A 24533-nucleotide genomic window follows, 5' to 3' on the forward strand; every position below is an offset into this window, starting at 1 on the left:
GTGGTGGCACATGCCTGCAATTCCAGTACTCTGGTGGCAGGCTGATTAGAAGTTCAAAGTTATTCTCTACTATATAATGAGATGAGGGCTAGCCTGGACTACATTGAAACTCTGTCTCCAAATAAACAAACGTGAACAAACAAAAAGCTAGTGGAACCGTTAAAGGTTACACCCACTTAATATTTGGACTAGTTCTGTTAAATGCCCCTTCAAAACAGCGTTGGATCAATTTATAGTCCTGGCAATGGTAGCCAATGTCTACATCCTTACCAGCCATATCTAATTCTTCTTGATTTTAAGAATTGACTTAAATAGAGTAGAGCAATCAGCAGTATAAGTCAACCAGTTGATTGAATGCAACGATGCTGCTACTGGTGTTTCCGGGGGACAAATTAAGACCAGACTTGGTTTTTCCACTTAAAGTCTGTGCAAGCTAAAACGTTTCTAAGTTACAGTGCTTTAAGCTTACATTTGCGAGTGCACAAAGAACATATCTGTGGATAGAGATGGTTAGTACTCATTGTGTTGTGTGGCATACAGGGCTTCCCATGCTGAGGGATGTTACATAGCATTTAGCACTGTAATCAGGTCACTCTAATATGGAGAAGTCACCAACTAAACCTACAAAATTGCAAAAAATCATGGTAGCACTTAATAGATTATACATGGGACACTTAGGAGAACAGAATGAGAAAGCAGAGATTCATTTTGTTCAACCTCTGTTCTATTTTCTGTATATTCAGTGACTTCTTTTTTATTTTCTTTTTGGTTACTGTTTGAAGGTAGGTAAAAGAAAACTGGATTTTTATTTTTCCCTGGCGATCCAGCCCACTTCAAGGCCTTAGCAGGCAAGAGCGCTACCTCTGAGCCCGTCCTTGCCATCACTCAAGATGGCGAGCCAAGAGCGTCAGTGTTTCCAGATTTTAACAGGTTTTGCGCCGCCTAGAGGTTGACCTCAAAGCTGTACCCGAGCGGAAGTGACGCAGCGGAAACCGTCGGCGTCTCAGCCCGCCCCCACCCGTGCCCCGCCCCCGCGGCGCTAGCGGAGCCAAGATGGCGGCCGAGCTGGAATACGAGTCTGTGCTGTGTGTGAAGCCCGACGTCAGCGTCTACCGGATTCCGCCGCGGGCCTCCAACCGCGGTTACAGGTACGGAGCGGCATTTGCGGCCGGCGCCGCGGGTGTGTCCTTGGGCAGCACGCTCCCTCCGGCTCGCGCCGTTGCCGCGGAGCGGTCCTTTGGTTAGCTTACCACCCAGGCTGTCAGCGTCTCTGTCCACTTTTCTGTTTTGCGGGAACTCTTATTTTATTTTCTTACTGCCTTCATGCATCTTTCCACCTAATCCTCCCCGTCCCCCCCTTGGGACATCTGCTCCTCGTCATCCGCCATCCATTCATGCCTGCTCCATCTGTTACTCTCTTCTGCGACCTTTGGCTTGTAATCCTCCACGCGCGCGCATATGCACACGCACACAGCACGCTCCTCCTCCCCCACGCTTCGGATACCTCCTGACACTTGTAATCGTAGTTTTGCAGTCACTGTTTGGATGATCTATTTTAATTGACACTGTTGTCATTCTCACCAAGTGTCATCACCCACCGTTTAGGTTTTTTTTTTTTGGGGGGGGGGAGGAGGGCAGTGGGCACACGTTAAGATCTCGTTTTCCAGTGATGAGCTATTGCGTTTTTTCATTGCGTGTGTGTGTGTGTGTGTGTAAGTGTGTGTAATCCCCGCTTCCTTCCTCCCACCTTGTAGTCTTGATTATGTAGGGATTTCTGCCTTCCTACCAACGTGGTCACCTCTCCTGTAGTTTTGCCAGAGCCAATGCACCATTTTTTTTTTTTTTTTTCTCTTGAAAGGCCTGACAACCCTGTAATCCAGTGACTGAGGCTTTGAGGATGTCGTAGGATGTTACGGAGTTTAAAGAGAATTCACTGTTGAAAACTCTTGCGTCTGAGCCCTGGACACTAAATAGCTGTGTAATTTATGAGCCAATCAACCTTTTTCTTCTCCAGGCCTTAAGGTTTCTCATTTGTGAAATAGGAGAAGTAACATAAGAATACTGTGCACTTCTTATGTACCTCACAGTTTTTTTTTTTCCCCCAAAAAAGATGTATTTATTTTATATGTATGTATGTGTATGGTTGTTTTGCTTGTATGTATGAGTGTGTATGCCTTGTGCTCACAGAGGTCAGAGTAATGTTGTTAGACATCAGATCTCCTGGAACTGGAGTCACTGATGTTGGTGAACCATCATCTGGGTGCTGGCAACTGAACCCCTCCCTGTCTTCTGCAAGAGCAACAAGTGTTCTAAACTACTGAGCCATTTCCCCAACCCCTTCACAGTTTTTTTTTTTTTTTTTGAGAGTTAAATAAAAGAATGTCGCGTTACTAAAACATTATAAAAATACTAGTCTTATCCCCTTTCTGACCAGCATACCTTCATGGTTTTTCTCTTGTTGGAAAGTTTCCTTCTCCACATCTCCATTTTGCTTCCTAACCAGAGGGTCATTCATCATTAATCAGTCTTTTGGCAGAGGTAGTTCTGCCTTCAAGGAGCTGTCACTCAGACCTCACATTGACTGTGACTGAAACTCAGCATGCATCTTGATGGCAGTCTGAGGTACCATGTTAGGATTTACCTCACACCTCCCACTGCCTGACCCATTTTGGTTTAGGCCAGCTCTCTGTGGACTCCCATAGTGCTTTATGCTCATCTCTATCTCTGCTTTAATGTTTAGTCTTCTGATCTCCAGGGTAGAATGAACAGCCTGAAGTCTTGCTAAACTTTGTATCTGTAGGCACTAGAAGCACCAGCATAGTGTCTTGCACTATATATAGTAGGCATTCATCAAATGCTCACTGAAAAAAGAAATTAGAGCCCATCTTAGCAGGTAAAGTGCTTACTGTGAGGGCTGAAAAACTAGTGTTTGATCTCCTAAATCCATATAAGGGAAGAGAGCAGTAACTTTACAGATTGTCTTCTGACTGCCACATGTGTGTTATGGCATGTTGTGGCATGGCTTACACACACATACATACATGAATAATATGTTAAAAAAGAAATTGGATTATCCAACCAACCCAATCACATAAGCTAACAATAGCTGAACTGCTAAGTAAAGGGGTTAAAACTTTTGAAATGATATCAGATACATTGAAGTCTTCTGTTTTCCTTTGATATCAAGCCTCCCTCCCTCCATCTACAGTCTCTTTATTTCATAGCCTTTGTCCTCTTATCAGGTCACTACAGTGTCCCATCAAAGCAATTTCTTAATTTTTTCTCTTCCCTATGCTTATTTTGATATTATTATCCAAGGGGCATCCTGTCATTACTCACTTTTACAGTATAGTGACTGAAGTTTGACACATACATCTGATCTCTGAACTTGGGAGATGGAGGTACATGCGAATCAGGAGTGTAAGGCCATCCTTGGCTACAGGAAGCTCTGTCTTAAACTCTGAAACAAGAGCTGGACTGGAGAGATGGCTGCTCTTTGCACATTCAGTGGGAGGCTCAAAACTGCTGTAACTCCAGTTCAGGGAATCTGATGCTGTGTGGCCTTGACAATCACCTGTACATATGCACACATAAAGAGAAAACCCTCCCCCAATAACATAAATAAGTTTAACTTACTACTTCATGGGAAAGTCACTTCTTGAACTTTAATCTTCTCATCTTTGAAAATAAACATATTGATTCTTAGGATTCAAGATATAATCACCTGGTTGTCAGAAGAATAGAGTAACTCCTGGCATAGTATTTGGTTAAAGAATGTCACTTTTTTTCTCTCCCTCATTTCTTTATAAATAATTTTTTATTGCTTAGGTAAATGACAAAATGTGAGATTGGTCTCACAGTATAGCCCTGTGGCTCCAAATACTCAGAGATCTGCTTCCAACTGTTGGGACTTAATGCTTTCACCGCACACCTGGCCAATGAGGTTAGGTTATAGTGTTTGGAGACCAGCAAATCCAAGAATTCCTTAGTCTTGGTTTTAGAGAGGGTGAGGAATTAAGGATAAAGGATGAAGGAAATTGCTGGCATGCATCCATTTATTTATTGAAAATTTGTTTACTATTTAAGGACACTACATACACACAAGATAAAACGACGAGATACCTGCCCGCAAGTTGTCATCTCATTCCACATATATATCATGGCGTATTTGTACCCCGACCCCCAAAATAAATAAGCAAGCAAGCAAATGTTTTTTAAAAACAATGTTAATTCATGAGGACTTGTAGAATGTTCTAGTCTGGATCAGATTCAGGTACTTAAGAGTTTTTGAAGGCAGAACATCAAGAGAGAAGAGGTGAAAGCATTTCTCTTTCAGTCCTATTCAGAAGCTCTGCTGGGTCTGTGGGGTAAGTGGTCGGGGACTCAACTAGCACACTCAAGGACCTGGGGTTCATTCCAAACACTGCAAAGACAAAATCCTATGGGTTTTGTTAGTTTTTAACTTTGATTTTCTTTTACCTTACTATCTTGTTAAATTTTCTCATTTTATTTTTCTTCCTGTAAGTAATGGTGAATTTTTTGTTTGTTTTTGTTTTTCATTTTGCAACAAGGCCTTAATGTTGTAGCTTAGGCATGCCTCACACTCCGTATAATTCTGCTTTTAACTTCTAAAGGATTTTAGGCATGCACAGCACACTTTGAAGTCTTGAGGCTTATAAGAGGTAAACTATTAACATAATTCCCCCTTTCCTACACCCATAAAACCACATCTAAATCCAGTGTTTTATAGTCTTGGTCATAAATAATACCTTAGGTTTCATCTGAGTTCATATAAATGCAGATAACAATGGTGGGTTTGGGGTGGTTTGTAACAGTGGTGTTTATGTTAGAGATGCTTTTCCTGAGCCCTGGTTTTTCAGACTCAGCTGTCCCCTCCTCATCTTTTCTTGAAAACCTATCAGACACTTGAAATTCAGCATATTCATGAGTTCATCCTTCATCCTCCCAGAGAGTTTCCACACAGCTTTCCTTTTTCAGTTGTTGGTAGCTTGTTGCTCAGGCCTTACAAAGTTTGGAGTTCTTCTTGACCTCTCTTGCTCCTCGTTAGAGTATCCTGCTGCCTTCATCTTAGAATCTAGAGTCCACCTGGTCTTTCTGCTCCTGTGTCCTGAGCCCCCTTGTGATTCATTGTCACAGCCCTCCATCTCCTCTGTCACACAGCAGACAAAGTAACACTGTGAAATACAGGAGGACTGAGTCATAGACGTTTAAAACCTGGCCTCACCAATTTTGACTTAGCCTAAGAGCTGCTTTGAATGGCTTGTGAGGTCCTTCGTGGTCTGGCCTTCTATTGTTTCTCCCAGTTGGCTGTTTGCAGGAACAACAGCTTTCTTGTCCTCAAACCTGACCAGCAAGCATGCTTTCACCTCAGTACTTTCACACTGTGCTTAGAGCACTTTCCTCTCAGGTACCCAAAGGAAACTGCTATCTGCTCTTTTTTTTTTTTTTTTTTGTATTTTACAGCTTCCTCCTGAGCCTTTGACCAGTTTTACAGTGTCAGGCCTGGATTTCTTCCTATGGAGATCCAATCCTCACATCCAATGTAAATGCAGGTGGTTATCTTCACAACCTTTGTGCCACTCTACATTTTTGCCTAACATTCACATTCTTGGTGAGGCCTACCTTGACCCCTTTTTTTGGGGCCGTGGAACCTAGGGCTGGGTGCTTGCTAAACAAGCTTGGCCACTGAGCTTCCTTCTCGGCTTCCTGGTCACTTTTGAATCCCGTAACCCGTCCCCCACTGTCCTCCTAGATACCTTATCTGCCTCTGTATTTTTTTCTGACCTTAAACTAATAATTACGTATGTTTCCTTCTGTTGAATTGTACGCTTCCTGAGGGGAAGAATGTTTTGTTTGCTGTTATAGCCCAAGCATCTAGAATATCTAGAATAGTGTCTGCCACTTTGTCAGTCCTGTGTAAATACTGGCTGAAGTCACTGACTGATAATACTGGTTAGTGATTTCAGGAGCAGCAGATGCACTGTGCAGCAGATGCACTGTCCTCTAGGTAAGAGAGTACCGCCATAGGAGAAACTGAGTTTTTAGATTGCTGTCTGAGACGGGCTTACTATGTACAGTAGGGTGACTGAATCATAGAGGCCTGCCTGTGTCTCCCTTTTCAGTGCTGGGATTAAAGGTGTGTATCATGAAACTCAGCTTAATTTTTATTATATTTTTCTCTGATATTAGGAATTGTATGCAAGTTAAGTCTGTATCACATAACTACATCACAATTTTTAAGAAATTTGGTTTTGGGTCTTCCTTCCTGCCTATCTTGAGTCAGGGTTTTCTCTGTGTAGCCCTGGCTGCCCTGGAACTTGCTCTGTTGACCAGGCTGGCCTCAGACTCACAGAGATCCACCTCCTGAGTGCTGAGATCAAAGGTGTGCACCACCACCACCTGGCTGGCTGCTGGTTTTTATTTGTACCTACTTTGCATATCTCTGTTGGTACTTACTAAACTTGAAAGTGGCACAAAGGAAACATTGCTCGTCACCTGTACTAGACAGCATGAAACATGAGAACATGAGGCTTCAGTTTAAAGAGAGCTTGAGTTATTTCTCTTGACTATTTAGTAGGCAGAAGGAATAGCCCCTCTAGCATGGGAAAATATGGCCAGTGAAATCCCAGCATCGGGAGACAGAGGCAGAGGCAGAGGCAGAGAGGCAGAGGAGAGGCAGAGGAGAGGCAGAGGAGAGGCAGAGGAGAGGCAGAGGAGAGGCAGAGGAGAGGCAGAGGAGAGGCAGAGGAGAGGCAGAGGAGAGGCAGAGGAGAGGCAGAGAGGCAGAGAGGCAGAGGCAGAGGAGAGGCAGAGGAGAGGCAGAGGAGAGGCAGAGGAGAGGCAGAGGCGCAGGCGCAGAGGCGCAGGCGCAGGCGCAGAGGCGCAGAGGGGCAGAGGCGCAGAGGGGCAGAGGCGCAGAGGGGCAGAGGGGCAGAGGGGCAGAGGGGCAGAGGGGCAGAGGGGCAGAGGGGCAGAGGGGCAGAGGGGCAGAGGGGCAGAGGGGCAGAGAGAGGGGCAGAGAGAGGGGCAGAGAGAGGGGCAGAGAGAGGGGCAGAGAGAGGGGCAGAGAGGCAGAGGCAGAGGCAGAGGCAGAGGCAGAGGCAGAGGCAGGTGGACTTCTGAGTTCAAGGCCAGCCTTGTTTACAGAGTGAGTTTCAGGACAGCCAAGGCTACACAGAGAAACCCTGCCTTGAAAAGCTAAAACCAAACCAAACCAATACAAAAAACTGCTCATGGAATGTACCTGAGGCCTCAGGCTTTCTCTTTTCCTTTCGTAGGGCATCTGACTGGAAGCTAGACCAACCTGATTGGACTGGTCGCCTCCGAATCACTTCAAAAGGGAAGATTGCCTACATCAAACTGGAAGATAAAGTTTCAGGCAAGTGCAGCTCCTCAGGCATGTGTGGTGCATGCTGGGTAGTGTCTTTGTAAGTTAAGGGCTGCTGTGGGGAGTGCCGGTTAGCCGAGTTAGCTTTGCTGCGGCTGCTCAAAGATGTCTTTTTCTTACTGTTAGGGGAGCTCTTTGCTCAGGCTCCCGTAGAACAGTATCCTGGTATTGCTGTGGAGACTGTGACAGACTCGAGCCGCTACTTTGTCATCAGGATCCAGGATGGTACCGGTAAGAAACCCGGGCTTTGCGGTGGGATAAGGGTAGGAAAATAGGTTGTCCTCTAATAAAATTGTGTCCTCATTACGTTTCTCGTCCTTTCATAGCTTTTTCTTTCCATTTTCAATGTTACTATGATGCTATTGAAGGGAAAGAATATTTTATAGATGGAAGCTTATGCTCAATTTTGTTAAGTTAATCAAAATACTCATCTAACAAAAAGAGAGCATGTTATAGCTATGGTGGGTTCGATGGAATCGTCTTGAATCATAATTTCTAGGGCAGCATTTCTCAGCCATTTCTTCATTTAATTTTTTTAAGACAGAATCTTACTATGTAGTCCTGTCTGCTTGTAATATATGCCAGGCTGGCCTTGAACTCAGAACGTTGCTTTTGCTGGGCTTAAGGCTGGGTACCACCATGTCCTACCTCTTTGTAGTTTTTAATAGGTTGCTCACTAAGGGCAATAACTATTTCAGCATGGGTCAGGTTGTGACTGCAGCTTTTAGTGTGCTGGTTGCAGGGTGAAGCGGCCATAGGTGCTACATTCGGTGTGGCTCTGTTTCAGTGGAACTTCATTGTCAGACTCAGGCTGTCGGGAGAATTGGCCTTTCGGTTGCATGCTATCTGCTGACTGCTGGCCTGTGAGAACATTCTAAGCAGATCTTACACGTCTCGTATGACACGTAGCTCTGATAGGTGGAAGCTGTCACAGGGAACATGCTTTCTGAGATCCCTCCTCCTCACAGGGCGCAGCGCGTTTATTGGCATTGGCTTCACGGATCGGGGAGATGCCTTCGACTTTAACGTTTCCCTGCAAGATCATTTCAAGTGAGTGAAGCTTGCTCTTGGTTTTCAGGATACATAATTATGGGGTGCTGCCTGGGCGGGTGTTTCTCTCGACATGTGGTTTACTTAGTAGTCTGTTCTGTACGTCTTTCTTATCTTTGTACCTGGTCTCATCTTTCCATGCAGCCTGTAATATATTTTAGATCCTTGTGTAGTGGTTTGTGTTGATGCCTGATAACACCCATGGGGAATTTGCCCTTGCTTTTAAAATGATGGGGGAGGGCGGCCCACAGCAGCAGCAACTGTACACAGGCAGTGGTGCACCTTTCCTGTCACTTATGCAGCTGATGTGCTCTGTGCCTGCATGTGAGCTTGGCACAGCTGTAGTGACCAGCACCCGTACCACATCACCTCCTGTCTCTAGGACACTGTTGGGTCTTTATTGCTTCAGGACTCTGAAGTCTAAAGCCCAGAGATGGAACCTGCAAGGACATAGTAACTAACACAGCTCCTTTTGGGCAGTTGTCAGGCACAGGGCTGAGAACTCTTGAGAGGGATGTGTCTACCATACACTCAGTATTGCTTCTCAGTCTGAACCTTTGGATATTTTTTTCGATTTTTCTCTCATGTTTTATGGGTCCCCACTCTGTTTTCTAGAATTGCAGTTCATGAGTGAGAGATAATCAGATTTGGGTCAGACTCTGCTTCAGGTAATTGCAAACTGAGATTAAATTCTTTATTTCCCCAAAGATGGGTAAAGCAGGAAACCGAGATTTCCAAAGAATCACAGGAAATGGATAATCGTCCCAAGTTGGATTTAGGCTTCAAGGAAGGACAGACCATCAAGTTGAGTATTGGGGTAAGTGTGATTCCTTTTCTTTACAGTTTATTATATATGTATGGGTATTTTTGCCTGCATATTTGTTTGTGTATTACAGGCATTCAGTGTTCTGTGGAGGTTAGAAGAGGGTATTGAATCCTCTAGATTGGAGTTATAGATGGTTGTTAGCTGCCATGGGGGTTGGTGGGATTCAAACCTGTGTCCTCTGGATAGTAGCCAGAGCTCTTTATAAATGCTGAGCCATTTCTCCAGCTGCTACTTTCTTTTTTGAGACAAGGTATCATTGTATAACCCTGGCTGGCCTGCAACTTGCTATGTAGATCAGGCTAGCCTTGAAATCACATATCCACCCACTTCTTCCTTTAGAGTACTGTGGTTAAGGGTGTATGCTGACTGGGTATGAGGTTTATTATTATTATTTTCCTGTTATTCTCTAGGTCTGTGACATCCCTCTCTCTCTCTCTCTTGTAGAACATTACAGCCAAGAAAGGAGGTGCTTCTAAGCCCCGGGCCTCAGGGACTGGGGGCCTGAGCTTACTTCCACCTCCACCTGGAGGCAAAGTCACTATTCCCCCTCCGTCCTCCTCAGTTGCCATCAGCAACCATGTCACCCCACCACCTATTCCAAAATCTAACCATGGAGGTAACGATTCAGGTGAGTCTCATGCTTAACTTGAAAATAACTCATGTTTTAAATAGATAATCCATTTACAGAGGAGTTGTTGCTAGGAAGGTGCTTTTGGTACTGACAAGGTGATTTTGGGGAGGGATCAGAGGTTTCCTGGTGAAGTGCTATCTAGTAGGTGCTCTGACAGAAACCATGTGGTTATTTAGAAGACTGTTTCTGAGCTAGAGGGATGGCTAAAGGTAAGTACTGCTCCTCCAGAGGACGTGAGTGTGGTTCCTAGCACACACATGGGCTAAACAGCTCACCATGGCATCTGAGGGCACAGGCACTTATGTGTGTATATTCATGGGTACACACACACACACACACACACACACACGCGCACACACACACACACACACACACACACACACACATAAATAAAATAATAAAAGGTAGTGGTGGTGGCACACTCCTTTAATCCCATCACTCTGGAGGGGAATCTCTGAGTTCTAGTCTAGCCTGGTCTACAGAGTGAGTTCCAGGATGGTCAGGGCTACACAAAGAAACCCTATCTCAAAAAACAAAAAACCAAAACAACAACAACAATAAAAAGACATATTAATTAATTAATTTAAAAAAAGGATTCTTTGACGGGCAGTGGTGGCGCACGCCTTTAATCCCAGCACTTGGGAGGCAGAGGCAGGTGGATTTCTGAGTACTTTGGAGGGAGAAGCAGGAGAAGCAGCTCAGTGTCATCCTAAATGACATAACTTCCAGGCCAGCCTGAACTATTGGGGACTTGGTCTTAAATTGAGAAGAAGAAAAAGAAAAGGGAAAAGGAAAAGAAGAAGAAAAATACTGAAAGAAATCTTGTATCCTCTTTGTTCAGTATCTCTAAAAGCACCTTAGAAAACGTTCTTTGATTGTTACATTGTCTTCTGATCGCATTGGTTCCTCATCCATCTGTATGTGTGCATAGGTAGATGGCCTTCACTTTGTGCAGTTTTGCCCTGCATAGGTTCACAGACCCACTGTGACAGTCAGGCTGCAACAAGTCTGTGTCACTGTCTTTTATTTTAAAAGACTATTATTATTATTATTGTTTTGTTTTTTAGAATCAAGGTTTCCCTGTGTAGCTCTGGTTATCCTGGAACTCACTCTTTAGACCAGGTTGGCCTCAAACTCAGAGATCTGCCTGCTTCTGCCTCCTGAGTGCTGGGATTAAAGGTGTGTGTCATCACCATCTGGCTAAATTTATTATTTTTGATGTGAGTGCAAGTGCCCTTAGATGTCAAAGGTATCAGAGCCCCTGGAGCTGGAGTTACAGATGGTTGTGAGCCCCAGACTTGGAGGCTGGGAACAGAACGTGGGTCCTCTGGAAGAGCAGCACATGCTTTTAACCGTTGAGCTGTTTCTCCAGCCTCACTGTAAGAATCTTCAGTATCACCCTTTATAACCTTTTATTCCTCTGCCCCCCCACCCCCCATTTCTGGCTTGTGGCAGTCTCTTATTTTCCCTGTGTTTATATGAAGTTACTGCTTTAGGCATGTTATGTAGGTGAGGTGATGCAGTTTGTAACTTTTGGGGACCAGCTCTTTCCCTTAGTGTGAGTCTCAGTCATCCTGTATGTCAAGTGTTCTCCTTTTTACTGCTGATTATATGTACTTATTGCAGTGTTTTAACTATCGCCTACATAAGAGCATTCAGACTGTTCCATTCTGAGTGCTTAGAAATAAAGCTGCTGTGATCTTTGGTGTAGGTTTTCTTGTGAACATACGGTTAAACTCTCCTCTACTCCCCCACCCCTGCCTTGTTCAGATATCCTGTTAGATTTGGATTCTCCAGCTCCTGTCTCGACTTCAGCACCAGCTCCAGTTTCTACAAGCAATGACTTGTGGGGAGACTTCAGCACTGCATCCAGGTAATAGGCAGTGTACCCAGCAGCTCTCCCTCAGTGTGTAGAGCAGTGCTTCTCAGTCTTCCTGATGCCGTGAGGTTTTAATAGTTTCTATGTTGTGCTGATTGCCAACTATAACATTATCTCATTGCTACTTCAGAGCTGTAATTTTGCTACTGTTACGAATTGTAATATAAATATATGATATGAAGGATATCTGATACATGATTCCTGGGAAAGGGTATTCAACCCTCAAATGGGTTCCTACTCACAGGGTGAGAGCCTCTGGTATAGAGGGTGTGTATAGTCGGGGAAGCAGCTGCTGTCTAGCGGGTTTCAGTAGGAGTTCCAGGGAAAGCTGTGGGGGAGTGCTAAGACTAGCGGTGAGGAAAACTGGAGGAAGAGGCTTATGTGTACACTAGGCCTTGGGAACGGGAGTCTGGAAATTCTGGACAGCAGTTTCTTAGACTCAGAGATGAAGACTGGAATCTCACACTAACATGCTACCATGGCTTTCTGTCTCTTTCCTTGTCTTACAGCTCTGTTCCAACCCAGGCACCACAGCCGTCTAACTGGGTCCAGTTTTGAGGAGCATTGGCAGGAAGTTAAGGACACTTGAAGAATAAAAATGACCTCATGGGCACCATTCTAAGAGGGAGTTGAGGGATGGCTTCATTTCCCAGAACCCCCCCAAATCAGTGGTCAGTCTTTCCTGTAGCTTCTCTGTGCATTCAGGCTGGTGTTTTTTTTTTTTTTTTTTTTTGTTACCTCTGTGTTACTTGCTGTATAGCCAGGGGATAATCTGCTGTTTCCTGTTCATAACCAAGCAGGGGAGTAGTGAGAATTATTACACTGACTGACTTTGCAGAGGTCATAAGGCCAACTTTTTGAGTGGGAGTGACCTCTAACATATGTAAATTCTTGAACTTATTTCAGAGTCATCTCATCATTCCCTAGTTAGCAATTTCAGGAGAGACAAATGCCTTGAAACTGTCTTCTCTACTAATTTAAGACTAAAAATGGGCAGGCTGGCCCCAGACTCACAAGGTTAGGGTTTTCGTAGGGGTAGATTTGGAAAAAGCGGTGTCTCGGGTCTTTTCTATAAGGCCTCCTTCAGGCTTTTCCCATTCAGTGATCGTCCATGCTGGGTGGAGCCCCATCACCTTCTTGTGTGTTTACATGTCTTTTCCTTTGACAAGAGGGTTGTGTTGGTGGCACCTTACTGTTTTCTTGTTGAGTAGTGCAGTATCTTTGACCAGTGACTATTTCTGAGATGAAGGGGGTCAAGGGGCTGTGCTTTCCATGTGGTAGTCTACAGAAATGTTTAATTTCTTGCAGCTCCATGTAATTGCTGCATTTGAAGCATAGCATTAATTTATACTCACCCTGTGTTTGACCTGAAGAATTTTAACTTGATGTGTAGAGCAGAGAGCTGGAAGCACTTACCTCCCATTCAGTACCCATAATGCCTTGCTGCCTGGTTTTGAGCCCTTTTCATAAACATTTCATTTCAGTCCGTCTAGCACTTCCATGGAAAGCTGCTGTTGTTATGCAATGTGAAGGAGGTTAAGTCACAGCTTTCTTTACCTGTGACAGGTAGGCTTTGATACCCAGCTTAGGATATCTTAAAGCAAGTTACTGCCCCATTCCTCTCCAGTGTCTGCCCACCATTCCTTTTACAGTTGCTGTGAAGAGCATCCTGTTGAGGTTGGGGTACTGTCCGTTGTTCACTGGGCAGTGTGAGGGAGGAGTGGGAGGACTCACACCCTGCAAGCACCTGTTTTGATAGCACACTCTGGCTGAAGAGGGTCCTTTCAAACATATTCTTTCTTCTCAATATTACTCTTAGCTTTTTCTAACTTCGGGTCCATTTTTTCCCCATTGCGTCCTCCCCTTCCCAGGCAGCTCTCTTCTTGCAGAGCCATGGCAGGACATTTAAGTTCCAATATAAACACTAAGAAGGAAGTATAGAATCACTAGTGACTATTGGGAAACCTATTTTCTCAATCTTCCTCCATTTTGTGTTCTTTGTATTCTTAAGATGATAATATATTATGTATTTGAATTGCTGAAAATTGAAAATGAAGTTGAAGATATATGTATATAAGCGTATGCTGTATCGGTGCAATAATGGTAATTAAAGATATTTAAAAAGGCCTTGGTTTTTTTATCTTTTGGTTTATGTCCTGTCTCCCCTCCCAGTGGTAAGAATTAAACCCAGGGCTTTGTGCACGTTAGGAAAATGCTTTATTGCTAAATGCATTCCTAGCCCCATTTATCTTTTTAGTTTAACTGGCTCAGTACAAAAGGGCCAGCAAACAATAAAAGGACACATGCACTTGTTACTCTTTTAAGAAACTATGGCAGACACTTAACATTCAAACCCCTTCAGTATTTAAACTTAATATCCAGGGTCACTAAACTAGAGAAATACAGAAAAAGGCCTTGATGGTCATTGCATCAATGATACTTTGGATGTGGCATCAAAAGTACAGACACATTAGTAGCTTAGTTAATGGGTGTTTCTGAGCATGTGCAGAGCTGGGGTTCAGTTCCTAGCACCACGTAACATTGGGCATGATAGTACATGCTTGTGATCCTAGCACTCACAGGTGGAAGTGGGAGGACCAGCTTCTCTTGGCTTCTTAGAGACTCTGATGCCATCCCTGTCTAGATGAGAACTCATCCCTGCCCTCCAAACCAATGAAACAAAAACCAGCAAACATGGAAAGTCTATGATGTTGAACACTATGTTATGTTATAGACAACATAATTATAATGGAAAAAATTTGCAGATTACCAATAAGGGGGATAACATCCAAAAAGTATAAGGAATTCTTACCACATAAGCAAAAAAATAATCTGCCTTGAGAATGGTCCAAGGCCCTGTGGTATGTGGTTTTGAAATGATTTCAAATACCTACTTGTACCCATGTGACATGTTGGTACAGAATGTGACCCTTTCATGAGAATTACATACCATGGCCTATCAGACCTCAAATGAGAATTACACGCCATGCCCCATCAAACCACATATGAGAATTACACACCATGCCCCATCAGATCATATATGAGAATTACACACCATGCCCCTCAGACCACATGTGAGAATTACACACCATACCTCATCAGACCACATATGAGAATTACACACCATGCCCCATAAGACCACATATGAGAATTACACACACGCCCCATCAGACTACATGTGAGAATTACACACCATGCCCCATCAGACCATATATGAGTCACTTGATTCACATACTGAACTTCAGTTTTCCCAGAGATTGGGAGTTTAGGCTCCAGCCGAGCTGCTGCCTGGAGTGACGTCCTCTCAAGACTTGATAGTGTTATGCTTGTTTTGTGCTGTGTTGGATCCCCTCTGTGTTGTTAGCTTGCCCTCCTAACAGCCTCCCTCAGAAGGCTGTTCCTCAAACGTCAGCCGGACTTCACATGCACAGAGGCTTGCTTCCATCCTGGTTGAGCGGCTTAAATTTTTAAGAATTGGAATATAAACATTGGAATTGTCTCACATTTAGCCTTTGTGTTTAATGTACCTACCTCCTTTATCAAGGGTCTTCCACAATTAAGGCATTGTGAAAAAGAGAGAAAATTTTTAAAAAAATATTTTATTTACATTTCAGATGCCATCCCCTTTCCCTATTTCCCCTCCCTAGAAAACCCCTATCCCATACCCCTTTTTCCTTTTTGCTTTTATACATTTTTTAAAAATGTTAATCAAAGGCTTTATAAGTTTGGTAATGCTCAATCAGGAGTGTAACCCAATACCCAAACTAGATATATAAACTATCTTTGACTGGTGGAGACACTTGAACATCTGCCTCAATTCCCCCCTGCCCCCCACTTTCTCTCTCTTTCTCTCATCACCTAGCTTCACCCTTTCTGTTAAAATAATTTTTTTCTCTCAAAATGCAATTAGAGCATAATTATTCCTAATTGTACCAGTGAGGTACAAGATAGTCCTAATACCCAGTCCATCATTTTGTTGACTAACCAGAACCTCTGTCGTCTCTCCTAACTAAAACACTTAGGTTTGAACCTGACTTTTTTCTTGGCTTTAGAATGAATGTCAGCTGAAAACCATCCACTCAGATCTTTTCTCTCAGAGTAAATAGCCAGGATTGGCTATGAGACTATAGGTCTTCAACCCCGTCAGAAATCCAGAATGACTGAGTTAACTGAAATTATGGGAAGCACTAAGCATAGCTTCTAAAACTTAGCCAATTTGTAGGGACCACTGAACACCTGGAAAGCCCCTATACTACCGAACGTTGGAACATCAAAACTTCAGCCTTCTGGCCCAGAATCATCTGACAGACCTTAGTGATGCAGAATTATTAAGGGCTGATTACTCTGTCTAGGCAGATATAATCAGTCGACTATTCTGCAAGTGTGTCCTTTTCTGGACAGTAATTTGTAGATGGAAAGAGGCAATTCTTGCCTAGTGGCTGTCTCTGCACAACTGGAGTAACTCCAAGGATGCTCAATTTCTTCTTAGAATCCATGACAGGAAGCTGTCAGCAGCAGACAGGTCTCTAATCAAAATGAACATTAATATAGAAATATTTGTAACGTCAATTCTATGGACTTCTGACGTTTTGAAAACCAACTATCCATGTAAGGTAACCTGGACTGTTGTCTGTTAACTCCTCTCAGCTATTTCTAAATAAAATATGGAAAACACCCTAACATTAAACTCAAAGCCATGAATTTCCTATAGTCCCTTAACTCATAGGCTAACCGTCCCAAATAAGTTAAAAACGTTAAAGGACTGGGTCTAAGCCTTGTATTCCTAAATGTGTTATACAGGCACAATGCCCATGAAAGTATCAATATTCATCTCACTTTTATATCAATAAGAAGCTCATACCAATGAAAACCTTAAATTTGAAATCAAAGTAAATTTTGTACTATTTAAGAAATTATAACTTCATCTTGATATTAATTATACAGATTTCTACCAATAGGTTATGGCTATGCAATAAATCCTAGCTAATCCTCCCTGTTCCAACAAAACCACTACTTTTCCCTAGAAAGACAGCCCAATATTAACCACATTAGTCCCCAAGCCCAGGGAATAGGGGCGCTGACTCTTCTTTAACTTCTTCAAGCTGATTAAGGGCATTGAGATATTAGAAGAGGGGTGGGGGGGGGAAGAGTAAATTGATAAGCCTCTGACGCTGTGTCTTCACTGCATCCAGATGGAATTCCAGGACATCGGAGGTTTGGGCAGGTCTGCTCAGTATGCTTGATGAGTAGATACACCAAGGCTGTGTATTCTGCAATATACAATTCTCAGAACAAGTTTTAGTATAAAGAAAAAAATTTTTTTTTTCCTAGAGGGCTGACTTTTTAAAAAAGATGTTGGTTCTAACAATTTTTCTTTCCCCTCCCCCTTTAAAAATTGGTTGTAATATTTACATTTCAAATTTTATCCCCTTATCCCATTTCCACCACCACCCAGGAACCCCTTATCCCATCCCCCCTCCTTGTGCTTCTATGAGGGTGTGATTTTCCAGTTTCTATGATGCTGTTTCCATTAACATAAATTGTCTCCTAAATTTCTAAATCCTTCCCTTTGTGTTATTAAATCTCCTATTTTTCTTTTTTTGTCTTTCTTTTTTCTCCTTTTTAACCTTTTTTTCATCTTTTTAAAAAAATTGGGTATTATATTTACCTTCCTGCCACCACCCAGAGACCTCCTATCCCATCCCCCCTCCTCATGCTTCTATGAGGCTGTGCCCCCACCTACCCCCCTACTACCCACTCCCCACCCTCAGATTCCCCCCCCCCACTCTGTGTTCGTTTTTTTATGGGACCAAAAAACTCCTCTCCCACCTATGCCCAACAAGGCCATCCTCCCCTACATATACTGCTGGAGTCATGGGTCCCTCCCTATGTGCTCCCAGGCTGGTGGTTTAGACCCTGGGGGGGCTCTGGTTGTTTGGTATTGTTGCTTTCCTCCTGGGGTCACAAACCCTTTCTGCTCTTTCAGTCTTCTCTCCAAGTTCTTCATTGGGAAACCCTTGATCATATCAGTGGTTAGCTGTGAGCATCGTCCTCTGAATGTGTTAGTCTTTGGCAGACCTCTAAGGAGACAGCTATATCATATTCTTGACAGCATGCACTTCCAGCCATCCACATCAGTGTCTAGCTTAGGTGACTGTACATGGGATGAATACCCAGGTGGAATGGTCTCCAGATGGCCCCTCCTTCAGTTTCTGTCCCATGTTTTGTTTCCATATTTGCTCCCTTGAGTATTTTTGTTACTCGTTCTCAGTAGAACTGAGGCATCCCCTCTTGGTCTTCCTTCTTCATGAGCTTCATGTGGTCTGCTGGTTGAGTCTTCACTATCCCAAGCTTTTGGGTTAGCATCCGCTTAACAGTGAGTATATACCATGTGTGTTCTTTTGTGATTGGGTTAACTCGCTCAGGATGATAATTTCTAGATCCATCCATTTACCTAAAAATTTCTCGAATTCATTATTTTTAATAGCTGAGTAATACTCCATTGTGTAGATGTACCACATTTTTTGTATCTATTCCTCTGTTGAGGGACATCTGGGTTCTTTCCAGCTTCTGGCTATAATAAATGAGGCTGCTATGAACATAGTGGAGCATATGTCCTTGTTATATGTTGGAGCATCTTCTGGGTATATGCCCAGGAGTGGTACAGCTGGGTCCTCAGGTAATGTTATGTCCAATTTTCTGAGGAACCGCCAGACTGATTTCCAGAGTGGTTGTACCAGCTTGCAATCCCACCAACAATGGAGGAGTATTCCTCTTTCTCCACATCCTCACCAGCATCTACTATCACCTGAGTTTTTTATCTTAGCCATTCTGACTGGTCTGAGGTGCTATCTCAGGGTTGTTTTGATTTGCATTTCCCTGATGACTAAGGATGTGGAACACTTCTTAAGGTGCTTCTTGGCCATTCGAGTTTCCTCAGTTGAGAATTCTTTGTTTAGCTCTGTACCCCATTTTTCAATAGAGTTATTTTGTTGTTTAGTGTCTAATTTCTTGAGTTCTTTGTATATCTTGGATATTAGCCCTCTATCAGATGTAGGATTAGTTAAGATCTTTTCCCAATCTGTTGGTTGCCGTTTTGTCTTATTGACAGTGTTCTTTGCCTTACAGAAGCTTTGCAATTTTATGAGGTCCCATTTGTCAATTCTTGATCTTAGAGCATAAGTCATTGGTGTTCTGTTCAGGAAATTTTCCCCTGTGCCTAAGCATTCGAGGGTCTTCCCCACCTTCTCTTTTATTAGTTTCAGTGTATTTGGTTTTAAGTGAAGGTCTTTTATCCACTTGGATTTGAGCTTTGTACAAGGAGATATGAATGGATTGATTTGTATCCTTCTACATGTTGACCTCCAGTTGAACCAGAACCATTTGCTGAAAATGCTGTCCTTTTTCCACTGGATGGTTTTAGCTCCTTTGTCAAAGATCAAGTGATCATAGGTATGTGGGTTCATTTCTGGATCTTCAGTTCTATTCCATTGATCTTCCTGCCTGTCTCTGTACCAATACCATGCAGTTTTTATTACTATTGCCCAGTAGTATAGTTTGAGGTCAGGGATGGTGATTCCCCCAGAAGTTCTTTTGTTGCTGAGAATAGTTCTCACTATCCTGGGTTTTTTGTTGTTCCAAATAAATTTGCAAATTGCTTTTTCTATCTCTATGAAGAATTGATTTGGAATTTTGATGGGGATTTCATTGAATCTATAGATTGCTTTTGGCAAGATGGCCATTGTTACTAAATTAATCCTGCCAATCCAGGAGCATGGGAGATCTTTCCATCTTCTGAGATCTTCTATTTCTTTCTTCAGAGACTTGAAGTTCTTGTCATACAGATCTTTCACTTGCTTGGTTAGATTCACTCTGAGATATTTTATATTATTTGTGACTATTGTGAAGGGTGTCATTTCCCTAATTTCTTTCTCAGCGTGTTTATCCTTTGAATAGAGGAAGGCTACTGATTTGTTTGAGTTGATTTTAAATCCAGCCACATTGCTAAAGTTGTTTATCAGGTTTAGAAGTTCTCTGGTGGAAATTTTAGGGTCACTTAAGTATACTATCATATCATCTGCAAATAGTGAAATTTTGACTTATTCCTTTCCTATTTGTATCCCTTTGACTTCCTTTTGTTGTCTAATTGCTCTAGCTAGGACTTCCAGTACTATATTGAATAGGTAGGGTGAGAGTGGGCAGCCTTGCTTAGTCCCTGATTTTAGTGGGATTGCTTCAAGTTTCTCTCCATTTAGTTTGATGTTGACTACTGGCTTGCTGTATATTGCTTTTGCTATGTTTAGGTATGGACCTTGAATTTCTAATCTTTCCAAGACTTTTAACATGAAGGGATGTTGAATTTTGTCAAATGCTTTCTCAGCATCTAGTGAGATGATCATGTGTTTTTTTTCTTTGAGTTTATTTATGTAGTGGATTACATTGATGGATTTTGGAATATTGAACCATCCCTGCATTCCTGGGATAAAGCCTACTTGATCATGATGGATGATTGCTTTGATGTGTTGTTGGATTCAGTTTGCGAGAATTTTATTGAGTATTTTTGCATCAATATTCATAAGAGAGATTTGTCTGTAGTTCTCTTTCTTTGTTGGTTCTTTGTGGGTTTTAGGTTTGAGTGTAATTGTAGCTTCATAGAACAAATTGGGTAGTGTGCTTTTTGTTTCTATTCGATGGAATAGTTTGAAGAGAATTGGTATTAGGACTTCTTGGAAGGTCTGATAGAATTCTGTACTGAAACCATCTGGCCCCGGACTTTTTTTGGTGGGGAGATTTTTAATGACTGATTCTATTTCTTTAGGGCTTATGCGACTGTATAGATGGTTTATCTGCTCCTCGTTTAACTTTGGTACCCGGTATCTATCTAGAAAATTGTCCATTTCATCCAGATTTTCCAATTTTGTTGCATATAGGCCTCTGTAGTAGGATCTGACGATTTTTTTTAATTTCCTCTGTTTCTGTTGTTATGTCTCCCTTTTCAGTTCTGATTTTATTAATTTGAGTACTGTCTCTGCACCCTTTGGTTAGTCTGGCTAAGGGTTTGTCTATCTTGTTGATTTTCTCAAAGAACCAGCTCCTGGTTTTGTTGATATTTGTTGATAGTTCTTTTTTGTTTCAACTTGGTTGATTTCAGCCCTGAGTTTGATTATTTCCTGCCGTCTACTCCTCTTGGGTATACTAGCTTCTTTTTGATCTAATGCTGTCAGGTTTGCTGTCAAGTTGTTAGTGTATGCTCTTTCCACTTTCTTTTTGTGAGCACTTAGAGCTATGATTTTTTCCTCTTAGTACTGCTTTCATGGAGTCCCACAAGCTTTGATATGATGTGTCCTCATTTTCATTTAAATCTAAAAAGTCTTTAATTTCTTTCTTTATTTCTTCCTTGACCAAGTTATCATTGAGTAGAGCATTGTTCAGTTTCCATGTGTATGTGGGCTTTCTGTTGTTTTTGTCCATGTCAAAAATGAGTCTTAGTCTGATAGATGGTCTGATAGGGTACAAGGGATTATTTCAGTCTTTTTGTATCTGTTGAGGCCTGTTTTGTGACCAATTATATGGTCTATTTTGGAGAAGGTACCATGAGGTGCTGAGAAAAAGGTATATTCTTTTGTTTTAGGATGAAATGTTCTATAGATGTCAGTTAATTCCAATTGGTTAATAACTTCTGTTAGTTTTATTGTGTCTCAGTTTAGTGTCTGTGTCCACAATCTGTCCATAGCTGAGAGTGGGGTGTTGAAATCTCCCACTATTATTGTGTGAGGTACAATGTATGCTTTAAGCTTTAGCAAAGTTTCTTTTATGTATGTGGGTGCCCTTGCATTTGGAGCATAGATGTTCAGAATTGCAAGTTCCTCTTGGTACATTTTTTCTTGATGAATATGAAGGTGTCCTTCTTCATCTTTTTTGATTACTTTTGGATGAAAAAATGATTTTATTTTATATTAGAATAGCTACTCCAGCTTGTTTCTTGGGGCCATTTGCTTGGAAGATTGTTTTCCAACGTTTTACTCTGAGGTAGTGTCTATCTTTTTCACAAAGGTATGTTTCCTGTATGCAGCAAAATGTTGGGTCCTGTCTATGTATCCAATCTGATAGTCTATGTCTTTTTCTTGGAGAATTGAGTCCATTGATATTAAGAGCTATTAAGGAAAAATGAATGTTGTTTCCTGTTATTTTTGTTATTGGCCGTGGAGATATGTTTGTGTAGCTACCTTCTTTTAAGGCTTTTGGAAGATTACCTTCTTGTTTTTTCTAGGTTGTAGTTTCCCTCCTTGTGTTGGATTTTTCCACCAATTATTCTTTGAAGTCCTGGATTTGTGTTGAGATACTGTGTGAATTTGGATTTGTCATGGAAATTTTTGGTTTCTCCATCAATAATGATTGACAGTTTTGCTGGGTATAGTAGTCTGGGCTGGCATTTGTGTTCTCTTAGGGTCTTTATGATATCGGTCCAGGATCTTCTGGCTTTTATGGTCTCTGGTGAGAAGTCTGGTGTAATTCTTATAGGTCTGCCTTTATATGTTACTTTGCCTTTTTCCCTTACTGCTTTTAGTAGCTTCTCTTTGTTTTGTATATTTGATGTTTTGATTATTATGTGACAGGAGGTGTTTCTTTTTTGGTCTAGTCTATTTGGGGTTCTGTAGGCTTCTTGTATATTTAAGGACATCTCTTTCTTTAGGTTAGGGAAGTTTTCCTTTATAATTTTTTGAAGATATTTACTGGCCCTTTAAGTTGGGAGTCTTCACCTTCATCTATACCTATTATCCTTAGGTTTGGTCTTCTCATTGTATCCTGGATTTCCTGGATGTTTTGTGATAGTAGCTTTTTACATTTTACATTTTCTTTGATCGTTGTGTCTATGTTTCCCATGGTATCCTCTGCCCATGAGATTCTCTCTTCTATCTCTTGTATTCTGTTGGTGATGCTTGGGTCTATGACTCCTGATCCTTTTCCTAGGTTTTCTATCTCCAGGGTAGTCTCCCTTTGAGATTTCTTTATCGTTTCTACTTCCATTTTTAGATCCTGGACGTTTTTGTGTAATTCTTTCACCTGGTTTGGTTGCGTTTTCTTGCATTTATTTAAGGGCTTCTACCTGTTTACCTGCGTTCTCCTCAAATTCTTTGAGAGTGTTGTTTATGTCCTTTTTAAAGTCCTCCATCATCATCATTAGAAGTGATTTTAATTCTGAGTCCTGCTTTTCTGGTGTGATGTGGTGTTCAGGACTTGCTCTGGTGGGGGAACTGGGTTCTGGTGATGCCAGAAACTTTGGTTTCTGTTGTTTACATTCTTACACTTGCCTTTTGCCATTTGGTTAGGTGTAATGCTGCTCGAACTCACTGGTTCTGACTGGAGTCTGCCTTTCCAGTTATCTTGGTTGTGTCAGAACTCCTCAGGTCTGGATGACTCTATGATCCTGAGCTCCAGCTGCTCTGGGTACAGTGGGTCCTCTAGGATATTTCAGGATATGGAGTCTCCACAGTGGTAGATCAGCTAGGTGTTTGCTGCTCTGAATGTAGTTGCTCCTCTATGATGCTTCAGGATATGATGTCCCCTGCTCTGCAGCTCTCTGGGTCATGTCCACTCTAGGATGCCTGCAGCTCTGTAGTTTGTGACCTCCCTAGGGTGCCTCCGGACTCAGTTTCCAGAGGGGAGCAGATCGGCTGGGAGACTGCTCCAGTCACTGGTATCCGGGCCAGGGGCAGAAGGGGAGTGAGAAAAAATATTTTTATTGTATGGAAATCGATCATGACTAGTATCAGAAAGTCAAAAAGGTTAGTGAGATGACTCAGCAGGAATGTGTTTGCCGTTAAGCCTCATAAACCAATTTTGATCCTTAGAACCTGCAGCATAGGAGAGAATCCTTTCCCGTAAGTTGTTTTCTGACCACATGTATGCCGTGGACACACAATGAAAAATAACAAGGACCTGGATGAGGTTTCCTAGTGTCCGTGTCAGGCAGCTCACAGCCATCTGTAACTCCAGCTCTGGGGGATCTCATGCCTTCTGACCTCTGTAGGTAGGCATCTATCTACATGGTGCACAAGCACACATACACGTTAAATGAATCCTAAGCAAATAAATACTATGTGATCCAGGACTCTTGGCTGCTGGGTAAGTAGATTACCTACCTGAAGTTTTATAATATATATTATTTATAACTATCTAACGATGATGATTATGATGATGATTGTGTGTGTATGTGTGTAGGTCAGAAGAAAGCTTTTAGTGTGTGTGTGTGTGTGTGTGTGTGTGTGTGTGTGTGTAGGTCAGAAGAAAGCTTCAGGTCTCTCGGAGTTGGAGTTACAGGTGCCTGTGACTTGCCTGACATTGGTGCTAGGAACTCATCTCAGGTTCTGTAAAAGTTGTGAGCACTCTTAACCACTGAGCTATCTTTCTTGCCCTTTGAAAAAACCTCTACTAAAATAATACTCTTTTTGACGTGTGATGTGTGCCTCTATGTGTTGTTGGGAGTGTTCATCAGAGAAGACTTCTCACTTAAGATACCGGGTTAAGCCAACAGAAAGTGTTTTATCAGCCAGCTGGCATCCACACTGGATGTTCAGGATAAAACCACATTCTGGGTTGACAGGCTGCAGTTACCAAGAACAGTTAGCCGGAAGTGGAACTACAGAAGCTAAAAATCGAGGTTAGTACATCCAGAGACTTTCCCAGGACTATGAACTTTGAAGGGTTAAGTTTTTGTTTTTCTTTTGGCAGGTGGTGT

The 24533-nt window shown here is 42.3% G+C and overlaps 1 protein-coding gene across 1 annotated transcript; it reads left to right on the forward strand.

Annotated features, from left to right (window-relative positions):
• Positions 1–991: 991 nt before the first annotated feature.
• Necap1 (NECAP endocytosis associated 1) lies at positions 992–13921 on the forward strand. Its single transcript, XM_034512358.2, has 8 exons — positions 992–1148; positions 7299–7399; positions 7535–7639; positions 8377–8458; positions 9167–9275; positions 9729–9912; positions 11686–11788; positions 12304–13921. Exons 1-8 carry the CDS (start codon positions 1054–1056, stop codon positions 12350–12352), a joined length of 828 nt encoding a protein of 275 aa, XP_034368249.1. The 5' UTR covers positions 992–1053; the 3' UTR covers positions 12353–13921.
• Positions 13922–24533: the final 10612 nt, after the last annotated feature.

The sequence above is a fragment of the Arvicanthis niloticus genome, chromosome 9 (genome assembly GCF_011762505.2).
Source record: "Arvicanthis niloticus isolate mArvNil1 chromosome 9, mArvNil1.pat.X, whole genome shotgun sequence".
NCBI classification, from domain to species: domain Eukaryota; kingdom Metazoa; phylum Chordata; class Mammalia; order Rodentia; family Muridae; genus Arvicanthis; species Arvicanthis niloticus.

Coding starts and splice junctions, on each gene's coding strand:
- Necap1 (XM_034512358.2), top strand. CDS start 1,054: ATGGCGGCCGAGCTGGAATACGAGTCTGTGCTGTGTGTGAAGCCCGAC. Junction 7,640..8,376: donor CAGGATCCAGGATGGTACCG/GTAAGAAACCCG, acceptor TCCTCCTCACAG/GGCGCAGCGCGTTTATTGGC. Junction 11,789..12,303: donor GACTTCAGCACTGCATCCAG/GTAATAGGCAGT, acceptor CTTGTCTTACAG/CTCTGTTCCAACCCAGGCAC.